The sequence below is a fragment of the Botryllus schlosseri genome, chromosome 3, assembly GCF_051294905.1.
Source record: "Botryllus schlosseri isolate E-star chromosome 3, Bs_hap1, whole genome shotgun sequence".
In the NCBI taxonomy this organism is placed as follows: Eukaryota; Metazoa; Chordata; class Ascidiacea; order Stolidobranchia; family Styelidae; genus Botryllus; species Botryllus schlosseri.
Window position 1 is genome coordinate 12,035,481 of NC_137238.1, and position 22,626 is coordinate 12,058,106.

Below are 22,626 nucleotides of genomic sequence, written 5' to 3' on the forward strand. Positions count from 1 at the left end.
GATCGGTTAACTACAACTTAGTGTAGTAGTATAGTACTTGGTTTGCTAATATGCCAAATACTGGACTGATTGGACACTTGGACGGGTTAGTCGAAATTTTATAAGCATTTAGAACTCATGACTAAAATCCATTAGGTAGGTGGGAAAACACGTGAAGATAAAGCAAACAATTTACTCACTGCAATTGCGCCTGTACTAGGATTTTCTTATACCTATTGGTCTTTACAACATGGAGTTACTACGTCATTGAAATAATGGATTGGGTTTCATATTCTAATCTTAGATTCTCCCCATTTACCACATATCTGGACTGACACAAATTTGTATTCCTATTCTTACATTTCTTATACCACAAACAAACACAGAGATGAAGGTTACAAACATCAAGACACACACAAAGATACATATGATCATGAGTGTTATCATATATAAGTTCAAGTGCATTGACATAAACAAGGTAGCTTTCCGTTAACATAGGAGAGCTTACAAATGTACTACACAATTTTGGCTTTCTCTATGTATCTCCATACATATCATAGTATCGTGGCTTTCATGGTTTTGATATAATTCAACCAGTAAATCTCACCAGTTTGACGAGTCTTGATCCGCAGAGTAGGAGTGAACGCTCCCAAACCATTGCTAGTCCGGCCAGCTAGTTTTATTTCGTACACGGTGTCCGACATCAAACCTTTCAGTGTAGTCGCAGTTACCGGCTCGATAGTCACTTCCACAGGATTTCCCTGCATGACATCAACAGATTATTTAAGCCGCAAAATATATCAGTTTCCAGTTACATAAATTGCATGATTTACACTTCAACAATTACAACTGTGCGAATATTCTCATAAAATATATGAGCCGATTCTTACTGCAGAGAGAGAGATTCCAGAGTTGAACAAAACTGAGTTCTTTTTCCAACACAAATCAGCAAAGTTTTGATGCTTACCGGGCACCCTGACTCGGAGCAGTTGTAGACAAGCAGGTAGCTCAAAATAGCCGGGTCGTTCTCGTCGGGTTGGCTGCCCCAATCCGGCGCAGTCCAGTTCAACGCTATTTGATATGGGTCGTCGGAAACACCTTGGAAATTACCAGGCTGCGGCGGAACTGTAAGGCAATGGTATCATCAGAGTTCATATTGAAATCTTGAAACACATGAAGCAATATAATTTTGGCTTTTAAGCCCAACGAAGACAAGTCGCTAATGTAGCATTTCTTCTTACACTGTATCCTCATAAGGCTTGTCATTAATTGTGGCTTGCTTTCAGACAAGGTATGCCGTAAATGGAATATCCTATCTGGATACAACAATTCTAATTGCGAATTTCATCGAGTGAAACTGAATTTGACTGTGTATCGTTCCAAGGAGTGCCACTGGTCCAAATTCACCCTCCCTGAGTTACCGAATAATCTAGTCTTGAAACATCTTGTTTTGGTATCACTAGAGCATTAATTACTCGTTTTATTTCATTTTGTGTTATTTTATCTCAATTTTCCATGGATAAGGGGGTATTTGCGGTCTCAAACCACATTTCACATCCTTCAATCCTACATCTATACTTTGATAGTATTACGCAGTACTATTTCTACACAAATAATACCACAGACTAATTTGAGCACTCCAGTCCTAGACTTATTACCTAGCAACACACTCACCTCCGGTGGTTGTCTTAACAGTTATGGGATCCGACCCAGGCCCTTCGCCGAACTCATTGATCGACGTGACAGTCAATGTGTATCTGACATGCTCTGTCAATTCTCTGATCACCAACGCTCTGGACTGGCCCTCGGCTTCTTTGTGGTTCCACTCTGAAAATAACAATAGGTTACAGTACCGACACGGCGGCACATAGGCCTGGACAGTGTACAGACTCCAACAACAAATTCACCCAAATGAAATTAGATATAGGCCCACTCACCACTTTTATTCAGAGACGGAACACTGGTGTAGTATATCTTGTACCGCGTAATAAATCCATTCGCCTCAATCGGTGGTTGCCAGACGACCATGATCGAGCGAGAATTCTCCAGAAAGGCTTTGATGTTGCGTGGTGCACTTGTGGGTACTAAATCAGAGTAAGTTTAAATATATTATATTCATTATATCAATCGAGATACCCCATCATCTCAATTTTTACATATAACAGCACGCAATCATGGAAGTGGCCTGCAGTTGGCATATTGTAAACCATTGGTTCCCCACCTTTTACGAATCATCACCCCGTTATCTGACAAGATATATATTTGCCGCCTCCCATATTGTAGGATCAAAGAATGAGGACATTAAGCTAAATCTGATCGCTGGTAAATGGACTGAAAAAGGTCGAGATAATTGCAAAAACTACATCCATTTTCGGGGATATTAGTCATTTTATGTTGATCGCGACTCGCGAGCAGAGGTAGTCAAAGTGGACTGAGCAGTAGCAAATGAATAGTTAACCGGAATGTCTTTCCGACATTGCAAAATACCATCGCGGTCAACGCTGTTGAATTTTATCGCCACTAGATGGCAGACGGGAACATTTTGCTTAACGCATTATTACTTACTTTTCCCCGCGGTACGGAAGTTTGCCGGTTCGCTTTTACAGCCTTCGCCCAAATCGTTTATACCAGACACTGACACTTCGTACAAAGTAAACGGCTTCAGACCAAGCAGAGTATATCTGAAGACGACAGAAATCAATTAGCAAACACATTGAGAGCTCCATATCGCGAATTGAAAAGGTTGGCATGAAGAGCCTTCTAAAACATATTAACGCTGTGCTTTATGGTTGCAAGTTAAGCTATAAAGGCAATTTCAAATGGTAGCAGTGCTGAGGAATTACTTCCGGAACTGCCTTTGAATTTTAAGGAATCACTAATCAAACGGTTAAATGGTAGAAGCTAGGATAATTTATCCATCTGTACACACGTATATCACCATATTCTATTCTCTTCAATTTGCAACCCCCTTTGCTGTAATTCGTTATGGACATCTGTCCTACAAAATGTCAATATATTCCTATTTATGCAGGTATATAGCAGGGTTGTAACCAAGTCACAAGGCTCCGAGTCACAAGTCAATCTGACTTTTGTAGTTTTGACTCGAGTCAAGTTATTTTCAATTCATTACCGAGTCAATTCCAAGTCTAAGTCAGCGAGCAGATGGTCGAGTCCGAGTTATGGTATTAGGACTGGAGTGCGAGTCCAAGTCATTGCGTTGACTGCTCAGTTTCTAGTTAAAGTCTTGTTTAACCTACTTCTTATAACTCAAGTCGAGTCGAGTCATTTCCGTATTCTGATAAATGACTCGATTCAAGTCGAGCAATCAGAAAATCACCACTTGAGCCGGACTCGAGTCATTACAACCCTGGGATATAGACATCAGTGCGGCTAGGAGCAAGAAAATGCCTATTTTGTAGCTGCTTGCTGCAAATTTCGGACCTTGGACGCTGTTACGTCCTTTTGTACAGTTTGTGATGTCATGCTATTGTTGATGTTTATCCGCTGTACGTCAGCCCTGACGGATTTACATCTTGATTACTAATGCATTTACTTGGGCAATAATAAGTTTGTGCATAACAAGGATTAACCAAACACCCTTCATACAATCTGTGGCCTCCTAGAAGTATTACTCACGTGTTGGACCCTATATCCGGTACAATAAAATACGGATCGTCCGTCTTCTCTGCTTCCCTGTAATACAGAACGTAACTGGACGGCGTTTCGTCCTCAGCTGGCGCCCAAGAAAGTGCCGCTGACGAGCTTGAGGGTGATTCCAGTAGCGACAAGGAACCAGGAGCCTGCAAATCGTAGAATATATATTGTGTTAGCAAAATTACAACACGCAGATGTACGTCATGGTGATCATGAGTTACTTAACTAGGTTTTGACTGATTCCACTAATTACTCCAAGTTACTTCCAGTTCTACTTCACGTTTTTGGGCTAAACCACATACTTTTTACACTTTGCATATTGTAAATTAGAAAGTAGTCTGGAGATGTTTGCATCAATTTTATGCGTGAAATTGTGATAACGAATGGTGGAAATAGCTCCAGTATCGCGTGAATTGAATATACATTCAAAATTCCACCTATTAGTGGTTTCTTTTGCGTTAGTCTTGAAGATGCACCCTGCAATTTCAAAAGTACCAGCATTCGAATGTAGGCCAAAGCCAAGGCTTGCGATCCCTCGAAAACTTCTATCTTATGAAACTACAAACTTGAATACTATTAAACCCTGCATTTTCTACCTAGATTCTTAGAAAAACCTGTACAGCCAAGCATTTTCGCCATACTGAAGAAAGACTTTTTCATATACACTGCTCAATGAGTAGATGCCTTGGTTTTACAGTACATGGATTTCACTATCCACGTGAGATTACTGCAAAATCGTGGAAATTTGAGCGACGAAAATATACTTTACAAATTAACCAGTTTACCAGGCACCACCTTAACACAACTTACCGACGGCAGAGCTCTAACTCGCACGTGAGTGGTGAAATGGATCCTATTGACTTCCGAAACAGCCACACAAGTGTAATTGGCAGACTTCTGGACGTTGACTAAGGGCAGAACTAATCTTCCGGAAACGGGAGGTTCTCCAGGTTTTGGAAGGAGTATTTCAGGGTCGGCAGAAGGTCCATTCTCTGTGGAGAAAGAAAATATTGCAATTCGACCAATGTCCAATCATTTACGACTAAATCTATGGCATGAAGCCCAGAAGAGGTCGATTGCAATGCATTTGAATCTCAATTGAATACTATTTAGGTACGGCAGTGTAGATATGCTATATACTTGTTTTTCTTAATCAAGGAACCTTGTTCAATAGCTACCTATATCAACATTCAACAGTCTCTCCAAGAGTCTCTGAAAGCCAAAGTAATAACATCATTCTTGTCGAATATCCATAGTTAGCATGCATCATTTCCATTGTTTTTAATAATTAATTGGGTGATAGAGTCTAGTCCAGACATCAAGACTTGCATTATATATACCAAAAGGAAATTGGTATAGCTTTCAAAAGCATAACGTTCATCCAAGGACGAGAATATTCGACTACCTCGACTGAAATTATTTCAGTAATTTCATCTTATGTTGAATCGCATACTGTATCAAAAATATCTGAAAACTAAACACCCAATTCTTTCATGATTTATCACATCACAAGAAGACGAACGTAGTGATCCCGGATTAATTGGTAATAGTTACTTGCCAGTGATTAAATTAAGCCATGGAGTGTAAGAGGACAATTTTCCAGTCACCTATACAAAGCATAGAAAAAACGACATCTTCACTCACCCTTCTGCCAAGTAACACTCGGCATCGGCCCGCCGACTGCCACGCAGGTAATGTTCAAATTCTCCCCTTTCACGACGTCATATTGCTTGTAAGGTGCGATCGAAAATTTGCTCGGAAATACCCGCCCTTCAACACGCAAATGTGCCGTGTTAACGGAAACAATGCAACATTTTCATTTTGTTATACATCTAGCTAGTGGCCATCAAATATGTCCCAGGTAGGCTATAGTTAGGTAGTACGCAGCACAATTTTCAAGCACAGCTTGTGAAATTCGAGTTCCTTTGTAGGACAAAGTTACTTTCATTCAAAACATGATAGTCCTACATGTCATGTACTACATACCACCATTTTCGGAAGCCACTCCCAAATGAGAACTGTAATCATGATTGATGCCTCGTCCGCGGTAAAAATAAGTAAACAATAGTAAAACCCACAACGGTTCCCATACAATACCATAATTCCCATAAGGCTGTTGAGAACACAAACAATCATATTCAGATGGACAAAAAATCAAAACATTTTCGCCAACTGGTGTTACGACACCGATACTGACTACTCTGCTCAAGAAGCCATTAGCCAGTTGAAACAACACCGAAATACCTCATGAAAAGATTCGATACAACAGGTCCGTATGTACCAGTAACACTCCCTGCCACAGCGATATTAAATCATCTTAATTCCATAAATCTTGTTACTTTTGGCAGGTTGTTGGAGTTAAAAGGACTACAATATCATAATAATGTATCTCAATAGTTTTATGATACATAAGTTAACATTGTCAGTCAAGTAAGTCCGTCATAACAAGTCAAGAGAACCTATCCTATCCTTTGAGAAATATGCTTTAACCTGGCCATGATAATATCGGTGAGTGGTATTTTGTTATCAAAAATCGCTCCAAATGTGTTATCCCACAGAATTGAGCATGAGAGCGTATATGGGTGTAGCCAGAGATGATACGTGGTGGTATGGCTTACCTACATATTAAATCGACATGGTCATGATGATACGATTTTTTGCCTACTTCTGCCGTGTTCATTTTGCAGGCGTTTTGGAGTCAAGATACCAGGGTTCTGACTGGAGAGTAAGATTCCTGCATTGCTCGTCTCGATTTGGTCTCAAGGCCGTATAATACCAAGGTACAGTTCTTATGTAAGAAGAAGCTCATCTTGTGATCTTGAGACGCATTTCAAGGATGAAATGCGATTTCACGGACAATGGAATTCACGAATTTGATAGAATCAATAGCGTTAAGGAAAATAGGAAGACGCAGAAGCCTCGAAATACTTCGAAGGATGCCAACGCTTTCCTTTTTCGTTAACGACCAAACATACAAAGGAAACCTTCATTGGTTCGACACGTAAAATGCATATATGTGTGTATGGAAATTCGATAATACCTTTACGTGCTCTACCTGTTGCAGGTTCAAAGTAATAAATGTGCCGAGAAAAGAAGATTAGAATTAGCATCGTCATTGATCAAGGTGCAATTACGCACTTGATTGAATTAGAATATATAATTTCCACACAAGTCGACGTTATCACAGGTCGCAGCTAAGAATGGAACTATCCTATTGGATAAGCGAAAAACCAATTGTTGTCTCATAATAGCAGCAAAATAAGGGAGAACGGAATCATTCTTGGGCGTTTTTCTGTATTTGTCTCTCGTTTGAAACGTGTAAAACGTACAGTGGAAATACCGAGTTGTTTTGTAAATGGGGATAATCCACACTAACGAGAATGTCGGAATGAAGTAAAAACAATCAATCATTCCCACAGCTGGAATTAAAAATTTATATAACTACTATATAAGCGCGCCTGACCACTTACTTCGTAATATGCATTACATAATTCAGTAATGCATACAGTCAGCCTTAACTGGTGGTAAAAGTTAGACTACGCGTAGATGACTATCGTTATCTAACCAGAGGCAACTTACGCTAAACCTTTGCTTGTTCAATCCTAGACCACAGATAGTACAGGTAGTACAATACGTAAATATCAAACATACTTTTCACATATAGCATAGCAGGCTTTGAGATGGCGGTTCCAATGGAGTTCTCCGCCGCACAGTGATACTTCGCCATGTCGCTGTTGCTCGTCTTTCGAATTTGCAAGGTACCTTCAACGGGGGCGAAGATATTTATTTCGAAATCGGATCACTGTGCAAGATATCATATTATCCTAATCAGTAGTTTGGCATTTTCCACAACATGCTCTTTCATCCCGGTGGGGGAGCGAGTTGGTTTCATGGGAAAATTCGTTGGCAATGAACCGCTTCGTTACCTAATCCCCAAAGCGTGACAATGTCTGGCACCATACGAGAAGCAGGCACGGCGCGGGTCTGCTACAGGAAAAATAATAACCTTTTCCGCGGCAGTATTCACGCATTTCATGGGAACGGAAACATGCTGATTCCGCGATACATGCTATACTATCGGAGACGTAGAGTTCGGCAGCATTTATCGTACATGCGTGCCACCAACGCGAACGCTTCTAAGTAGACACGTATCTCTATATAGAGATTAAAGACGGTTACACCGGTCATCCTGCAGGGGCTGTAGGTATCAAATCTAAAGGATCTTTTTAGTCTTTGCTATGTGATTAATTATATTAGTCTCGTAGTGGTAAAGTTGCGTCTATGAATGGATTCATTTAAATTGTTCATACGCAGTGTGTGGAATTAACCTAAGACTAATCCTAAATTCCACCGTTGTTAGGAGTGATTCATCTCGTAGCATCAACACTCAACAGTGAGATGATTACGGAAGTTATGTGGTATCTTTGCCATGTGTGGTATCTTTGCCAGGGTTATAATGACTCGAGTCGCGATTTTTTGGTGACTCCACTCATGGCCATGCTCGACTTGACTCGAGTCAGAGTCATTTTTGTCAAATTCCTAAAATGACTCGACTTGAGTCAATTTTTGTATTGACTCGACTTGTACTCGAGTCATTGCATGTGCATGACTCCAACCAAGTCATACGACTCGAGACTAGGAAGGCCAAGACAGGCATTTCATTGTAACTTTGAAGAATCGTAATGCTATCACTAGGGGCTAGGGCAAGTTTTTGTTGCAGTTAAATCCGTGGAAAGATGCATTTATTTATGACAAAAGTTGCCGTAAAAAGTTGCATTTATTTTTTCACAAAAGTTGCACTAAAAGAACACATTTTGCTCGGTTGACTAGAAAAAAAAGGTCAACTTTCCGGCTCAGCTCCCGAAATACCCGTAAGAGCGGTACTTCAGTGCTGATTTACGGTATTTCAGTCGAATTTGGCCGTGCATTTCACCAAAATCAAAATTACTTTCATGACAAATCGAAAAAGTTGCAAAATGTTGCAAAAAGTTGCATGAAAAAAATGGACAAAAGCTGCAAAAAGTTGCACTATAAGATTCCTTCAAACAGCTTAAAACAGCATTCTACATATCTTACGAGTTACGAGTATTTAGGAAGCTGCCGGAAGCTGTAAAGTTGCACAAGTTGCAAAAACTTGCCCTAGTTATCACATTATTGGTATTTCGTCTATCAGTCCTGATACTTGAAAAACAGGGCCAGAAACTGTTAGGACTGAGGAAAATTACTATATTACGACTGGGACTGCGAGCCATTCTATATCACTCGAGTAGAGTGGAAAAAAGTGGATTCAACTGACAACTGAACAGCGAACAAAATGACTTGACTCGGACTCGAGTCAAAACACTATGACTCGGAATCGACCCTCTACTAGCTGACTTGGACTTGACTCGGCGGTGCATTGAAATTGACTCGACTTGACTCGACTTAAAACTATAAAAGTGAGATTGACTTGTGCATGACTCGGAACCTTGTGACTTGGTCACAACCCTGCCTAGAACTAATGCTAAATTTGTCCACAGTTTGGTGTAATGAGCCTACAGCGTTACTAACAATGTTCCCTCTAATGCCCATAGGTGGTCGGTCACAATAGTCATTGTTGGTACTCAGTAACGTTCAATATTTCCACTGTACATGTAGAAGTGGCTGTTTCTAAGCGAGTAAAAAAGTTAGTAGGTACAGTTTACCGTAACGCCTATGCTTCGTAACTGATTCGCTAATTTTGTCCATAGATTGACAATTATGAAACAAATAAATATCTCCATATCGTGTGATGACTTCATCACGCATCTAAAAAGGAACACCGCATAAGTCGATGAAGAAAATCCATGTTGGAATCAAATGGAGGGTGCATGTGGATGTAGGATCAATCTGCCACTCGCGTATTGCATGCATTCTCGAAACGCGAAGTAGAGATATGCGCGTGCGCAGTAAAACGGTCTTACCAGTTCCATTTGACGCAACGACCCCGCCGGTATCTACATATGCCATAAAATGAGATCGTTAGGCTATAATCGCATAACGCATAAGTGAATTACGGGTATCTGCAAATGATCGGTAAAACAGCTGATATAGCGTTGGCTCGATGTCATGGAGGGTAACGACCCGAAAGCCTTAATTGTCGTCATTGAAAATCAAGTTTGAAAATGTGATTAATCATTACAAATTACAATAGTGACTAATCTCATCAGTTATGCAGGTCACAAATTGTTGGCTATTTTAATACTTGAAAGGGCATGACTTATCCTGGCGCTTAGGGACGGTTTTCGCTTAAAAACAGGATACAAGACTATACACAGCAGAGCTAGACTTTGAGAATACCCATTGTGTTGTCAAGGTGAGTGATCAGATTTAACTGCCGTGACGTAGCCCTGCATACGCTATAACAGTATACACGCTCTAAAGGGTGTGTTTATTCTGGGCATTGTAGAAGAACAAAATACAGGGACGGTGTGCGCCCATCTAACTTTCTGCTCTTGCTCAAGTCTATAAACAAGGGTTTAAGTTACATAATCTTACATGGCCGGGGCACGCATACTCGCGGACTTTGGGTTTCAAGAATCATTCAAGCTTGCTTATACGGGAAATCTGCTAGATCCGTGATCAGGAGATCGCTAATCCCTCGCTTAAACAAGCTCTCAATGACGTTTAAATTCGAGCCTCGGATCAAGTACGATGCGTACAGGTCTTTATTGCATTATTATGTTATGATCCAGAAGACATATCTTTGTGATTAAATAGTATGACTTGGAATGTAGAGTATTACAAGACGGTAGTGCTAAAATCAATCATAAATTTTCAGCAATGGGCCAATTCACGGACCGAAATTACAACAATATCACAATGATGACACTTCAAACCAGGGTGGTAACATAAGTCACAAGATTCCGAGTTACAATTCAATTTGACTTTTATATATATTAGGCTCGAGTCAATTCGAGTCATATTAATTCACCACCGAGTCAAATTCGAGACCGAGTCCAAATCACGGAGCTCAGGGTCGAGTTCGGGTCATAGTGTCTACTGTTCAGTATCGAGTTCAATGCAGGTTCAACCGTCTTATGTGGAACTCCCGGATGATATCGAAGGCCTCGGATTCACGATATCCGCCATTTACATTATTCTAAACATGCTTATTCGAACAGACAAAAATTCATTTTCAGGACCTATTTTTCAATCATCAATAGTAACATAGAATGCGTCGAGTCATGTGACTCGGTAGAGTCATGCGCAATAACTCGAGTACAAGTCGATCCAGCAAAATACTGCCACTAGGAGTCAATACAACCATGCTACAGAGTTCAAGCTATGGGAACGTTATTTAACTAAATCCACGAATGGTTGTCATTAGACGCCGTTACAAACCACACAACACAATACTAGTTTTGATTTATCATGAACAACACCACATATATCACACATGGGCAGGACAACCGCAAAATGATATTATGTCAGCGATACTTCTTAAGATTTATTGCCGCTGTATCACATCATATCGTCGTAATATGTCTAAATAGGTACAACTGATCACACTGAGGTCCACCTCAAAATTTATAGTGTAGAATATTACGGTTGTTGCGGATAGTATCACGCAGACAAGTCGTTAAACACATTTGACTACCACAAAATACCATAATTATTTGCCCGCCCTGAAATTACTGCACGGGAAATTTACGACCCACAATCAGCGCGACAACGCCGCTATAAATCACAACACAACGCCAGGTAACAAAAATCAACTTGGTTATGTATTGCCCGTTTGCGCGGAGACCAAAAGTCTGGAGCAAACTGCAGTCGCGCTAAATATGGGCAAGTCGCGCGATAAAAATATTACAGTCCAAGGCGTGGCCATGTTGCAGGTAACATATTGCAGTTACAATCCCCCGACATCGACATAAAAGCTATTTGGATTACCGTACTTAACATGTTAGATTTGAATACTTGGGACATCGGTCTATTTAACAAATTTCGGCCATAGCGTGGGGTTTAAATCATTCCGCCACGAACCCGTTAAGTTGGTCGAAATGTGCCAAATGTACCGTATCTTATGGGGATATGTCCCGGTATGCAGTGGGTGCCGTGTGGCGTACCACCTTTTTGCGCTATCTTGGGGTGCTACAAGAGAACAACCTGCTGCATCATTGTGATATAGCTGCATACAATACGGTGCATTTGGCTCATTTACGCCGAATGGAATGGGCAAGAATGCAGAATTTGATGATTTTATTGACACCTAACGGTAGAGTGAAATCGGTATATTACACGATTTTCGTTTAGGACAGATTTATCCATACTTTTTTACACAACGCCTCCTGGGCAACGGGTCAAGTAATAAAATCTTGCTACCCCCTTAACACATACCAATTTTTTTGTGTATTGCACACACATTCCCGTTGGTACTAATGGCCTGTTCATGTTGATCTAATTCATAGGCAGCCACTCACTGAATATCACACTCCAAACTGTCTAAAAAAAAACTTTGGGTCAAATTACTCAAATACTATTCAAGGTTCAACGATTTATTCACAGAAGCTTCTAAATTTGTCAGATAACAACCCAACAATTCATGACATATGATCTTTACATACCTTGCGGTAAAAGCGTGATTCTTTCGTCCGTAATCGTCATCCGCCTGAAATCCTTATACCAAAACATTCTGGGGGCAGGATACCCATGAGCGGCGCACACCAACGCCCCATCTTCGCCCAAGGCGATAGTCTTCACGACTGGATGAATCGTGATCACGGGATATCCAGACGGCAAGTCCGATTCTGAAACGGAATCGACACTTCAAATTTAGACACCGATTTTAACCCACAACGCTTATGCCGCGTTGCGTAAATAGTCGACACAATATCGAATTCCTGTAATCAGACACGGATAAGTACCGCTTCAATTCGTACAGGACAGAACGAATGCAAATATGCAGATAACGAACGCCAAACGTACTCGAAAATTGAACACACTGCGTATCAAATTACAAATATGACAATTGCACCGCTTAGTGTCGCCAATGAGTCGCTTCATTCCCATACATACAATTCATCGACGGACATCTAGCCTAATATACAATACACTTCTACAGTTCCGACCGATCCGCACCATGGATATTACGGATATTATCGGTACCCGTAGATCTATTTCTAATTGCACGCTATGAAAATCCAGTAGTTTGTATCAAATCAGGAGTAGGCGGAATAGCTTTTTACATAGTCTGAAATTCGGAAAAGTCTTGTCCCCTTCGGCACTGCGAGTTGCAGCGAATTTAGAACGAAGGAACGAAAATAATTGTGTGCACGACCCGTATTTAGCAGCGGGATCTACTCCCGTGAAGATAATACGGCGATAGTAATTATAATTAACGCACTTCGTCAACAGTGTAAACCGACTCGAGCATCGCAGAATTGGATTTACTACCTTAGTTATAGATCATGAGCTTAGTTTAGAGCTTTAGCAGGTTAGCAATAAATACACCCTGACGGGTATCGCACACCACCAGCGTGTTTAGTAAATCAACGGTACAGCCTAATCTTACGCTAGGGTCAGATTCTCACGAGGCCTACGCCTCTGCATGCACCACTAAATTAAAATAACCACAAAGCATGTGTTAACGTAATGTAAACAATGATATCCATAGCACAGAATGGAGTGCCCAATCAGCATCAATTAAGCGGTAGTCCGTTGGGAGTATAGTGAACGATCTAGTGACGAAGTCATCATTAAGTTCAGAAGACCATAAAAGTAAGCAATCGCCTCAATTTTCGAACGTTGTTTACAGAAAACCCGGCTTGGTCAAAACAGATTTGCACTACATTTCTACTAAGCAGCCCACAAAGCCGATAGCGCGGGCTTGAGTATCAACAAAAACCTGCGCGATAAATATCGTTCGTGATAGATTAGCATGGTATGATCGATGGTATGAATTGTGCAGAACCAACGTAATTCGACCGTATATACACGGCGCCTACAAAAATTACGTATAGATCCAACTTCATTCGATATATCTTGGTAAGTAACGAGACACAACGCAGCCCAGGGGCGATAAATAAATGGCGTCACAAAACCAGCATTGTTTACGTTTCGCTTAGCAAAATTACCTAAAGGTTGTGAGCAACCCGACCAGCCAAGCACACGAAAACACACAAACCAGCACCAATTCACATAGTAATGAGGTATTTGAACAATTACCACCTAGAGGTGGGTATAGGGTAATGTAGGGCGATAAACGGTGCTTACCATCGATTTATTATTCAAGATGTCAGATTAGATGTCTATGTCTGTACTCTTTAGACAAAGTTAAGTTATAAAAAATTGAGGGAAATATACCGTACAAAGATCACACTTTTGATACCAATCTTTAGTAAACTTAGGTATGTACGAAACAAAACTATCTATTTGGTGGTAGCAATACTGGTGTGAAAAATATCAACAGCCTGTCGCATGCCGGAACTTGAAACTGACTAAGTAATATCTAACACTAAGAACGGCGTTTGTGGTTATTCAGTGGAGAAAAGTGTTCCATAATATCCCAGTCATACCACCCTCGACGAGTCTTAACTTTGTACCAATATGATACAATGTCCGATAAAGTACCCCGATAACAGGTAATGCTAAACTTTAGTGGGCCATCAACAACGGTTATGCGACGGTTAACAGCTTTATCTGCTGGGTAGTAGGATCGAGTAACTAAGAATTGGAGAATGACGACACAAAAACCGCCATTGACAGAGGTTAACTCTGATCAATGGTAATATGGCAGTAACCGCCCTTGCGCAAGTTGGATCAGACATCACTTGGTAATCGTGCGTGGGTGGTGTGGACCTTGATGAAGTTGAAATTAAAGTGGACTACGTTACTTCAGTTTACGACCTGGAAAATGGGTGAAAATCCAGTGATTTCTAGCTAATTTATATAACAGCGCAATGTTCATAATAATAATTAAAGAAACTTCGAGGAGGCCTCAGTACTGCCGCGAAAATAACACAGGTGTCGAATCAATTTCGCCGTGAAATTTATACGAAAACATCCAGGCAAGGCGTGTATGGCAACGAAACCATACCCAAAGACGCGTATGATAAACAAGTGCGCGAGAGTTATGAAAGTCAAAACTCCGCCACAAACGATTGTCTTCCATATTTACCAAACACGGGAATTATACCTTGACGCCAATATGACTGAACTCAAAATACACGAGGAAAACTTAAATATTTGGGTTAAGCTACATCGCCCTTCACGAATGGTACAGCAGTGAGTTTCTTCCAAAGATAGATTCTTATTTTTCAGCTTTTAAACAATATTGATAACATCGAAATATCCCAGTGGGATACTAGCAACGGAAACGCAATGAGCCGGTATATTATACTTGAAGTCTGCAAGTGCAGATATGGAATCGCAATAAAGAATTGGGGTCAGGTGTAAATGACCATGGTAGTCGGAAAACACCATGAATACCACAAAGAACAACAATACCCGACGTCACGAAGATTTGGATGGAATACTTACACCCTAAGCCGACCAAAACATATAAAAATGTAGGTTGATAGAAATGAACAAATGAACAAGTAAATGTGATATGAAATCACTATCGCAGCAAAAGCAAGCAGAATAACTGGGATAACATGATAACTGAATCGGTCGTTGAAACTGGATCTATCGGTAGTTATAAAGAACGATGCTTCAGCTGCTACGGTCATTTCTCAGCAGATGTATATATAATAGATTAGTATATTCATATTGAAATGAGCACGAATATTTCTGGCTGACACTCTTCGTAGCTAATCGTCAGCAGCTAGTAGATAATCGGAACGAACATTGTATATCAACAACCGTATCACCAAATATGACGTCACAAGTAGGAAATTTAGAATCATCATACGGCAACCTAATTGTGCCAAGCCAACAGGAGTTCGTGTATCATCTAAAAATAATGCATTGAGGTTTATTATAATCTGAATAAACTGTTCAGTTGCATATTGAAGTTCTGTACCCTCCAAGATGCTCTTAAGATCTATATCTCAATTTACAGTCACCACGAATATGACCAACCACTGCGTATAAATTTGCGCCTAGCGTTAAAGCAATTCTAGATGACAGTTTTGCAGTCGTCTAGGGATTTACCCAGCGTTTCGTGTAGGGAAAGCTAACGCTGCGTGATATACGCTCGGCTAGCACATTGAGGTCGATCATATCACAGGCATAATTTACACCAGGTACGCAGTACAAGCAACCAGTTCATAAAGTACCGTAGGGACCTAATCCGAAAGCACACTCAACCATAGACCACGTATCCGGCTCAAACACAGTCCCACCGCAAAATATTTGCGGAGAACGAACGTATATCGCCCCGTGACGTATCTATTTACAAATCAGAATCGCGGCGGACACAATAACCTACATTTACAAGCGATGTCCAATTCCTTATATGGTCTTTGTGGGCGAAATGTCTCGTACTGGTTTGTTCGTACATTCTCCCATTGAGAGCCGGCGACTGGTTTGTCGCGTTCCCAATTCGAATAATACTATAAAAGCGTCGTATTACCGGTGTCCATTATTTCGAATCTTTTGTGCGATGGATGAGTAAGATACGCGATTCGGGACTGGACAAAATGCGTGGTCCGTTACATGCGAATAGTGTATCGGTATGTATTGACCTAGTTTAAATCCTGCTAAAATCATAGCTACGAATGCCCTGTGTACGCTAGAAGAGGACCACCCCTGTGATAAACCGACGAATTGGTGAATCAACTCGTTTAGTATGCTTTCTGGTGTTTTGAGTGGTGTAAAAATCTATCTTAACACTAGCAAGCCTAGTATTGACGTGTATCGCCTACCATATCTGGCCGTACATCTGAACCATGCAATTTCGGAATACCCCGAGTTTCACTTATATCCGATTGGAGCACTCTCGAGTCGAATTCAAATCTGGTCTTAAACAGCGGGGTACTCAGTGTCACAATTACCCAGTCGCGACAGGCATCCCATCACATTCACATAATATGCTGTTGCAATACGTGATGGTAAAGATTTCAGAAAGTATACGCCTTCCAACACTTCGGTGAGGGAAGCCTACCTAGTGCGTATTCGCTATTTATACATAGACAACGTACCAATGGTAGTGTGGTATAACCGGGAAAAATTTCCGTCCCAAGATAGGTGAAAATGAACAATCGTTTAGGCCAGCGGTTCTCAACCGGGGGTCCGCGAAGTATTTTCAGGGGGTCCGCAAGGCCTTAAAATATTTGATAACCTAATTTGTATTTTTTTATTTCGGAAAATCACGAGGCAGTTTCGCTTCGTTACTAGTAAAACTCCAGAGCTCAAATCAACAGAATATGGCCATCTTAGATGAAATATCCTACTGTGCAGACTCATTTTGATTGCTAAATGGTCAATAGCCTACTGATACAAACATTTTGATAACCTGATTTGTATTTTTTCAAATTCGGAAAATCACGAGATAGCTTCACTTCATTAATAGTAAAACTCCAGAGCTCACATCAACATATTAGCTATTTGATATGAACTATCCTGCTGTGCAGGCTCATTTTAATTGCTAAATTGTCAATCGCCTACTGATACAAACATTTTGCTGTTTAGAGATGTTTTGTTGGGGATTGTTGAAAAAAATGGATGAGAAAAGTCAATCTTCGAAATATTTACAAAAATCCATTTTCTCCTGTGATATACATAACCATGTTTTCCATAATAACTTAAAGATAAGCTGCTAGATATAAATGACCAGGCTTGTCGTTATATGTTCAATGAACATTGTTCATTATAAAAAAACTGTTTGTCAATTTTGGTGGCATATTTGTTGCGATCATACCCGAATGTGTCGACGGAAGCGTTACGCGTTACTAATTCATTCGCCACCACCTATATTTGTGGAAATGGATTTTCGGCACTCGTTCATATCAATTCGAAGGAACACGTACACGACCTACACGACCACGTATTTCAAGAAATGCAGTTGCAGAAATCGTTTTGAAATAAAATAAGTCAACCCAATTTTTACATGAATAGTGTGGTCTTATTTTCAAGAAAAGTCATTTTCTTGCTGTTTAGCACTAAGCCTGCAGTTATCATTTGCACGAGACGCAGATAACCATTGTACTATTATTGAGCTAAATTTGAACTGAAACTTCCGAAAGGGGTCCGCGAAGACAAAAAGGTTGAGAACCACTGGTTTAGGCAGTAAGCTATTTATTGTGTATTTCGTGTGAAGTAACACATGGATTTTACATTCATGAACATAAAGAAAAGGACAGTTTAGCGGTATCAATTACGATGACAACTCATCAATTGTGCTACCGCAAATGAACATTCTCAAACCAAAACATTGCTCACCGCCATTTTCCGAAATGATTAGTCGCTACAACCACAAAGTATGGAAGAAACGGAACACGCAATCACATAGAATCAACAAATATAATCCAATCAAGGCAATCACCGAGTCGCTTGACTTCAATACAGGAGAAAATGTGGGCCCCATCGGGAATAGACAACGGAAAACAAGTAACACTAATCGCGTGCTTGTCGTCACTAAAGGAACGCCCACCCGTTTCCGGTACACTGAAACGCCTGCTAATGATTTATTCATTGCATATTACCGTTAACCGAATTCCATCACGAAAATCATTACAATTTACGTTGCAGTTAGGCGCGATGTCGATGCATGCGGCGAGATAGAATTCTCAAGTCCAATTTCAGAACATTTGTCGTAACCAATGTCCCCTCTAAGCTGCGCACGTGCGCAAATGCGCAGTGCTGACACGATCTCTGCGCGCAGAAAGTCTAAGTTGAGCACAAAAAATCCGAAGTGATGACCTTTGTTTTTAGTTCTTACGCAGTGTTGTGCAAGGGCCTGCGCAGTGAGTCGGTGAGTGTGCGCGGACTCGTCAAAAATTAACGGGAACATTGGTCGTAACCATCGACAATGCTATCTATAGTAAAGACATCGTAATATCGAGCAAGTCCACTACACTTGAGAAAAAACGATTGGTACCTATGGCCGATCCGATGCCTATGGCTGACACCTATGGTCGATACCTATTGCTGACACCTATGGCCGATCTGATACATATGACCATGGTTTAAGCTCGATGATTCACATACTGCTGTATTGCCGTCAATACAACAGTGGGGGCAGAATTTTGCGATGACCACCGAGGTATTGTTTTTAAGCGTTTCGCCCTTATATTCGATTAGTATTAACGTCAACTTTCTGTTATCGTTATTTTCTCCCGTAAAATCGACCCCCACCACGTGAAATAGTATTCCGATAATCAAATTGAATTTCAAGATCTGATTTATGAATAATTGTTTCCAATGACCAGTATGGTATCACGGTTATAGAAATGCAAATTGCATTTTTGTGATACACACATCGATACATGTAATGTGTCCCTTCGTGTCATCAAGCCATACCATACTTCAGGTCGATTAGAAAGGTCAGTAGTAGGACTTTCTCAGTAGGTAGAAAGTAGCTTGTTTCGACCTTACATGTCTTGATATACAGCTGTGGATGGCCAAAAGTATACAGAAAGAGATATCATTTTGGGAATGTACTCGCACGGAGTAAGATTTCACAAAAAAAAAATATTGCTTTTATACAACACCACTGAAAACCCAGGATATCCAATGGATCTCAATGACATCTCGCATGTCCAACCCAACAGTCTTTTCACACAGCGGTTACGTCATCGACATGACGGAATTTGATACCGGATGAAAAGTTCACAAGCACCTGCCACAGATTACAGCACATCCAGTCGAGACACTCAATAATTTATTAGAAACCCACCGAAGGCGTGACTCAACCTTACGAAACTTATAGCAAGGTGTAGGAGAAGCGCATTTGGTAGCTGCACATTTGACGTAATCAATATGGCGAGTCGGGTACCAGCGCAGGCCCAATGCAATGCACGGAAGGCGTCTCAGACTTTGTTGGCCAAGTGTTGCTAGCTTGCTGCTAACAATACATATATCCCAATGCAACGTATATAAAATCTTTCTAATATTTACCCCCCCAATACATTACACCACTAATGAGTGGTAGTAAATACACCATACACAATATCTTGATAGAGGAGACGAAGAGGCCACACCATTTCACGAAAAAAAGCTAATAATTACCAATTATCATGATGGGGATGATCAGTCGAGTGCATAACACGATAACCCCGACCTATCCGAAACAAACAATCTTGCAGAGCATATATGTGCAGTTACAATTATGTTGTGGTAAAACATGATTGGTTCCGTCGCGGACGGGGCCATGAAAGTGACTGTTTGATGCTTCCTTTTTCAGACGGTAAGATGGTGTTGAAAGCATTGACTCAATTGAGACCATAAGGAAGGTTTTCAAGCCGAACTGAAGAGCTGCTACTACGGGTTCAATTTGATATACATGTACTTGTTCATGTACGAACTATTGAAACGTGCAATTTACAGGAATTGGCACGCATCAGAAGCATGCTACACTTGTATTATTTAGCGTTTCATTTGTCAAATCAGGTGCACGGAAGCCGGAATCTTCCAGTAGTTAATTGAAGGTGGGCTATTTTCAAAATTACAAAGTACATCTTAACGACTAATGACACTACAAATAGGTGCGATGTTGGAAATTAAAAACAGTTCCCTTGATGGAGGGATATTTCGCTCAGCTACAATGACAATTTCATACGCATATGTGATACTAACATAACATACCCTCAAAAACTACATTTTATACTTCGCAAATATAAGTGTTAGGCCTCAGGAATGAGTATATTCGCATTAAAATCCGTTATGTAATAGTTGAAGTACGCTAACAACTTTCCTACTTGAGTAACTACTGAAGCCTGAAGGCAGGACCTACTTTACTGCGAAATATTACAATTACCAGTTACAATACAGGCCACCTATGATCATGGTCATTCGATAACAGTCCGCTATCAAAGTATCTTGATCAGTAGAATATCAAACAACCCATAGCTACAGCACGCAAGATTGTCAATCCTACATCCGTCTTCACAGCCCTACGATATTCAAGGGTATTGACACGCGCAGATATAAAATTTGATATAATCTACGAATAGCATTCCAAGCCATTAAATGAGACGTATTATGCCAGGACAAACACAATTCGCGAAACGATTCGGCCCAGTTTGTACGGCGTTGGGAGATAAAATCAGACGAGAAAGGTTGTGACTCGAAGAGGAGATCATGATTTAATGGATATAAATAGTGCGCAAATACGTGTAAACATTTTTATATTCTGACATGGCGAACAGTATTGATCTATTGACATCTACCGGGAAGGGCAAATAGAAGCGTCTCGATCAATCACGCTCCCACCAAGAATATGTGCCGTAGCTGACAAGCTGCTGTCACACTGAGATTTATGATCTTAATTTTCTTTTATATATCTACTCGGGATCCACGAAAATAATAGACGAGAATTTTGGGATTATTATTTAATCTTTATAAATTGATTAAGTGATATGCATACAAACTGTTAATCGGGCGAATATTGTGTTGAAAATGGACAACAGGTCATGCTAAAGTCTTCGGAATCACCCTGTCAACTTTACATTTCATTTTGATCAAATTCCAAACAGTTGGAATTAGACAAAATTCCTAAGCATTTGCGTTTGACAAGACCGAGATTTTATTGCTGATACAAAATGCACGTACGATATGTATCATGTATCCACACTATAGGATTTGATTTCACCATCCTAATCCGACACCTAATCTCGCGGTTTCATATCAGGCAATCCAATCAGCGCATTGACAAACAATGTCTATTTTATAGCTTTTCCGAATTAGATTTGATATGGAATTACACCTATAAAGGTTTTTTTCAAATTAATGTAGAATTAGAATTATAGCTTCACATTTAATTGAAGGAATATTGGAGGAATATTGAAGTTCTGTACCTCCAAGACGCTGTTCTGCTTCACATTTATTTCCAAATCAGATTTATAGTAAACTTAGAGCTGCACGTTTTTTTCCAAATGAGATTAGAACTAGAATTACGGATTTCGGGAAAACTTGCACATTAAATCATTTCGCGCCAATTGGTGTAATTACCGTTATCTAGTTTTCCAGGTCTGATTGTCATCTTACATAACCAACTCGTGTATAAATACTGCGAATGTCCATTGTGCAACTGATTCCAAATAATACCCGTAGCATTTCATATGGAAGGCGATTGCATCGATATTATTTTGCAAAATTACTAACTGATGCTGCTGATTTACGCCGCGATTAGCGACTTTGGAGCGTAATACGAGACTAGTCGATTGCCGGAATACTTACCGTGAAATATGAGTTACTGACATATCGCCCTAGAAGCCAATGCTATACGTTTGGCTATCTCAGCAAATATTGGAAGATAGTGATCAGATCGCATATATCCGTCAATTACTATTGATTTGCGTAGTTCTTTGTACGCCGTAACGATCGCATCAGTTCAGATGCTAATCCAAATACACATTCCAGCCTCGGTATAGTCACGTCCATTACGGCGGGAATAAATCGATGACATGAATTAATATTGATAGAAACGTGACCGATAATAACTGTCCCGTGTGGTATCATTGTTCAATCGTAAATCCGTCGTCGTAAAGTGTTATTGGGCAGCGTCGGAGGAATGACGATGAAATGCAGGTTACGCGTTCTAAACTACACCCAATATAGTTTCTAACGAAAATCGCATAAACGATGATAGTACGTTGCACAGTCTCTTCATCAATTTGGGCGAAATTTAAATTCTGACATTGTCACAGCAACGTAATGGCATCGTTATCAAAAGCTTACCGCCCTTGCACAATGTCGTTCTGCATGGCTACGACCTGGTTCGAGCACGCTTCCTTACATAGCAAAGTCGCATTTGAAGTACTGATCATTTGTCACCTACAATTCATGTCAGATAACCACCCTATGAAGCTGTCATGTCCTGTGTATAAGAAATGCCAGTTTCAAGGACATTGTTTAGGCAAGCACACAACT

At 40.4% G+C, this 22,626-nt stretch overlaps 1 protein-coding gene across 5 annotated transcripts in view; it reads right to left on the minus strand.

Moving 5' to 3' along the window:
* LOC145435789 (receptor-type tyrosine-protein phosphatase delta-like) overlaps positions 1 to 22,626 on the minus strand; it is a 75,716-nt gene that overhangs the window by 26,281 nt on the left and 26,809 nt on the right. For 4 of the 5 annotated variants that reach the window (XM_080313062.1, XM_080313058.1, XM_080313060.1 and 1 more), the window contains 11 exons: positions 12,219 to 12,401; positions 9,576 to 9,608; positions 7,285 to 7,395; positions 5,278 to 5,403; positions 4,444 to 4,625; positions 3,616 to 3,779; positions 2,545 to 2,660; positions 1,917 to 2,063; positions 1,654 to 1,806; positions 947 to 1,104; positions 587 to 740 (listed from right to left, as the gene is read on the minus strand). In XM_080313062.1, coding sequence (XP_080169188.1) covers positions 587 to 740; positions 947 to 1,104; positions 1,654 to 1,806; positions 1,917 to 2,063; positions 2,545 to 2,660; positions 3,616 to 3,779; positions 4,444 to 4,625; positions 5,278 to 5,403; positions 7,285 to 7,395; positions 9,576 to 9,608; positions 12,219 to 12,401 — 1,527 coding nt within the window. The remainder of the gene's footprint in view (positions 1 to 586; positions 741 to 946; positions 1,105 to 1,653; positions 1,807 to 1,916; positions 2,064 to 2,544; positions 2,661 to 3,615; positions 3,780 to 4,443; positions 4,626 to 5,277; positions 5,404 to 7,284; positions 7,396 to 9,575; positions 9,609 to 12,218; positions 12,402 to 22,626) is intronic. The other variant, XM_080313059.1, reaches the window with a different exon arrangement.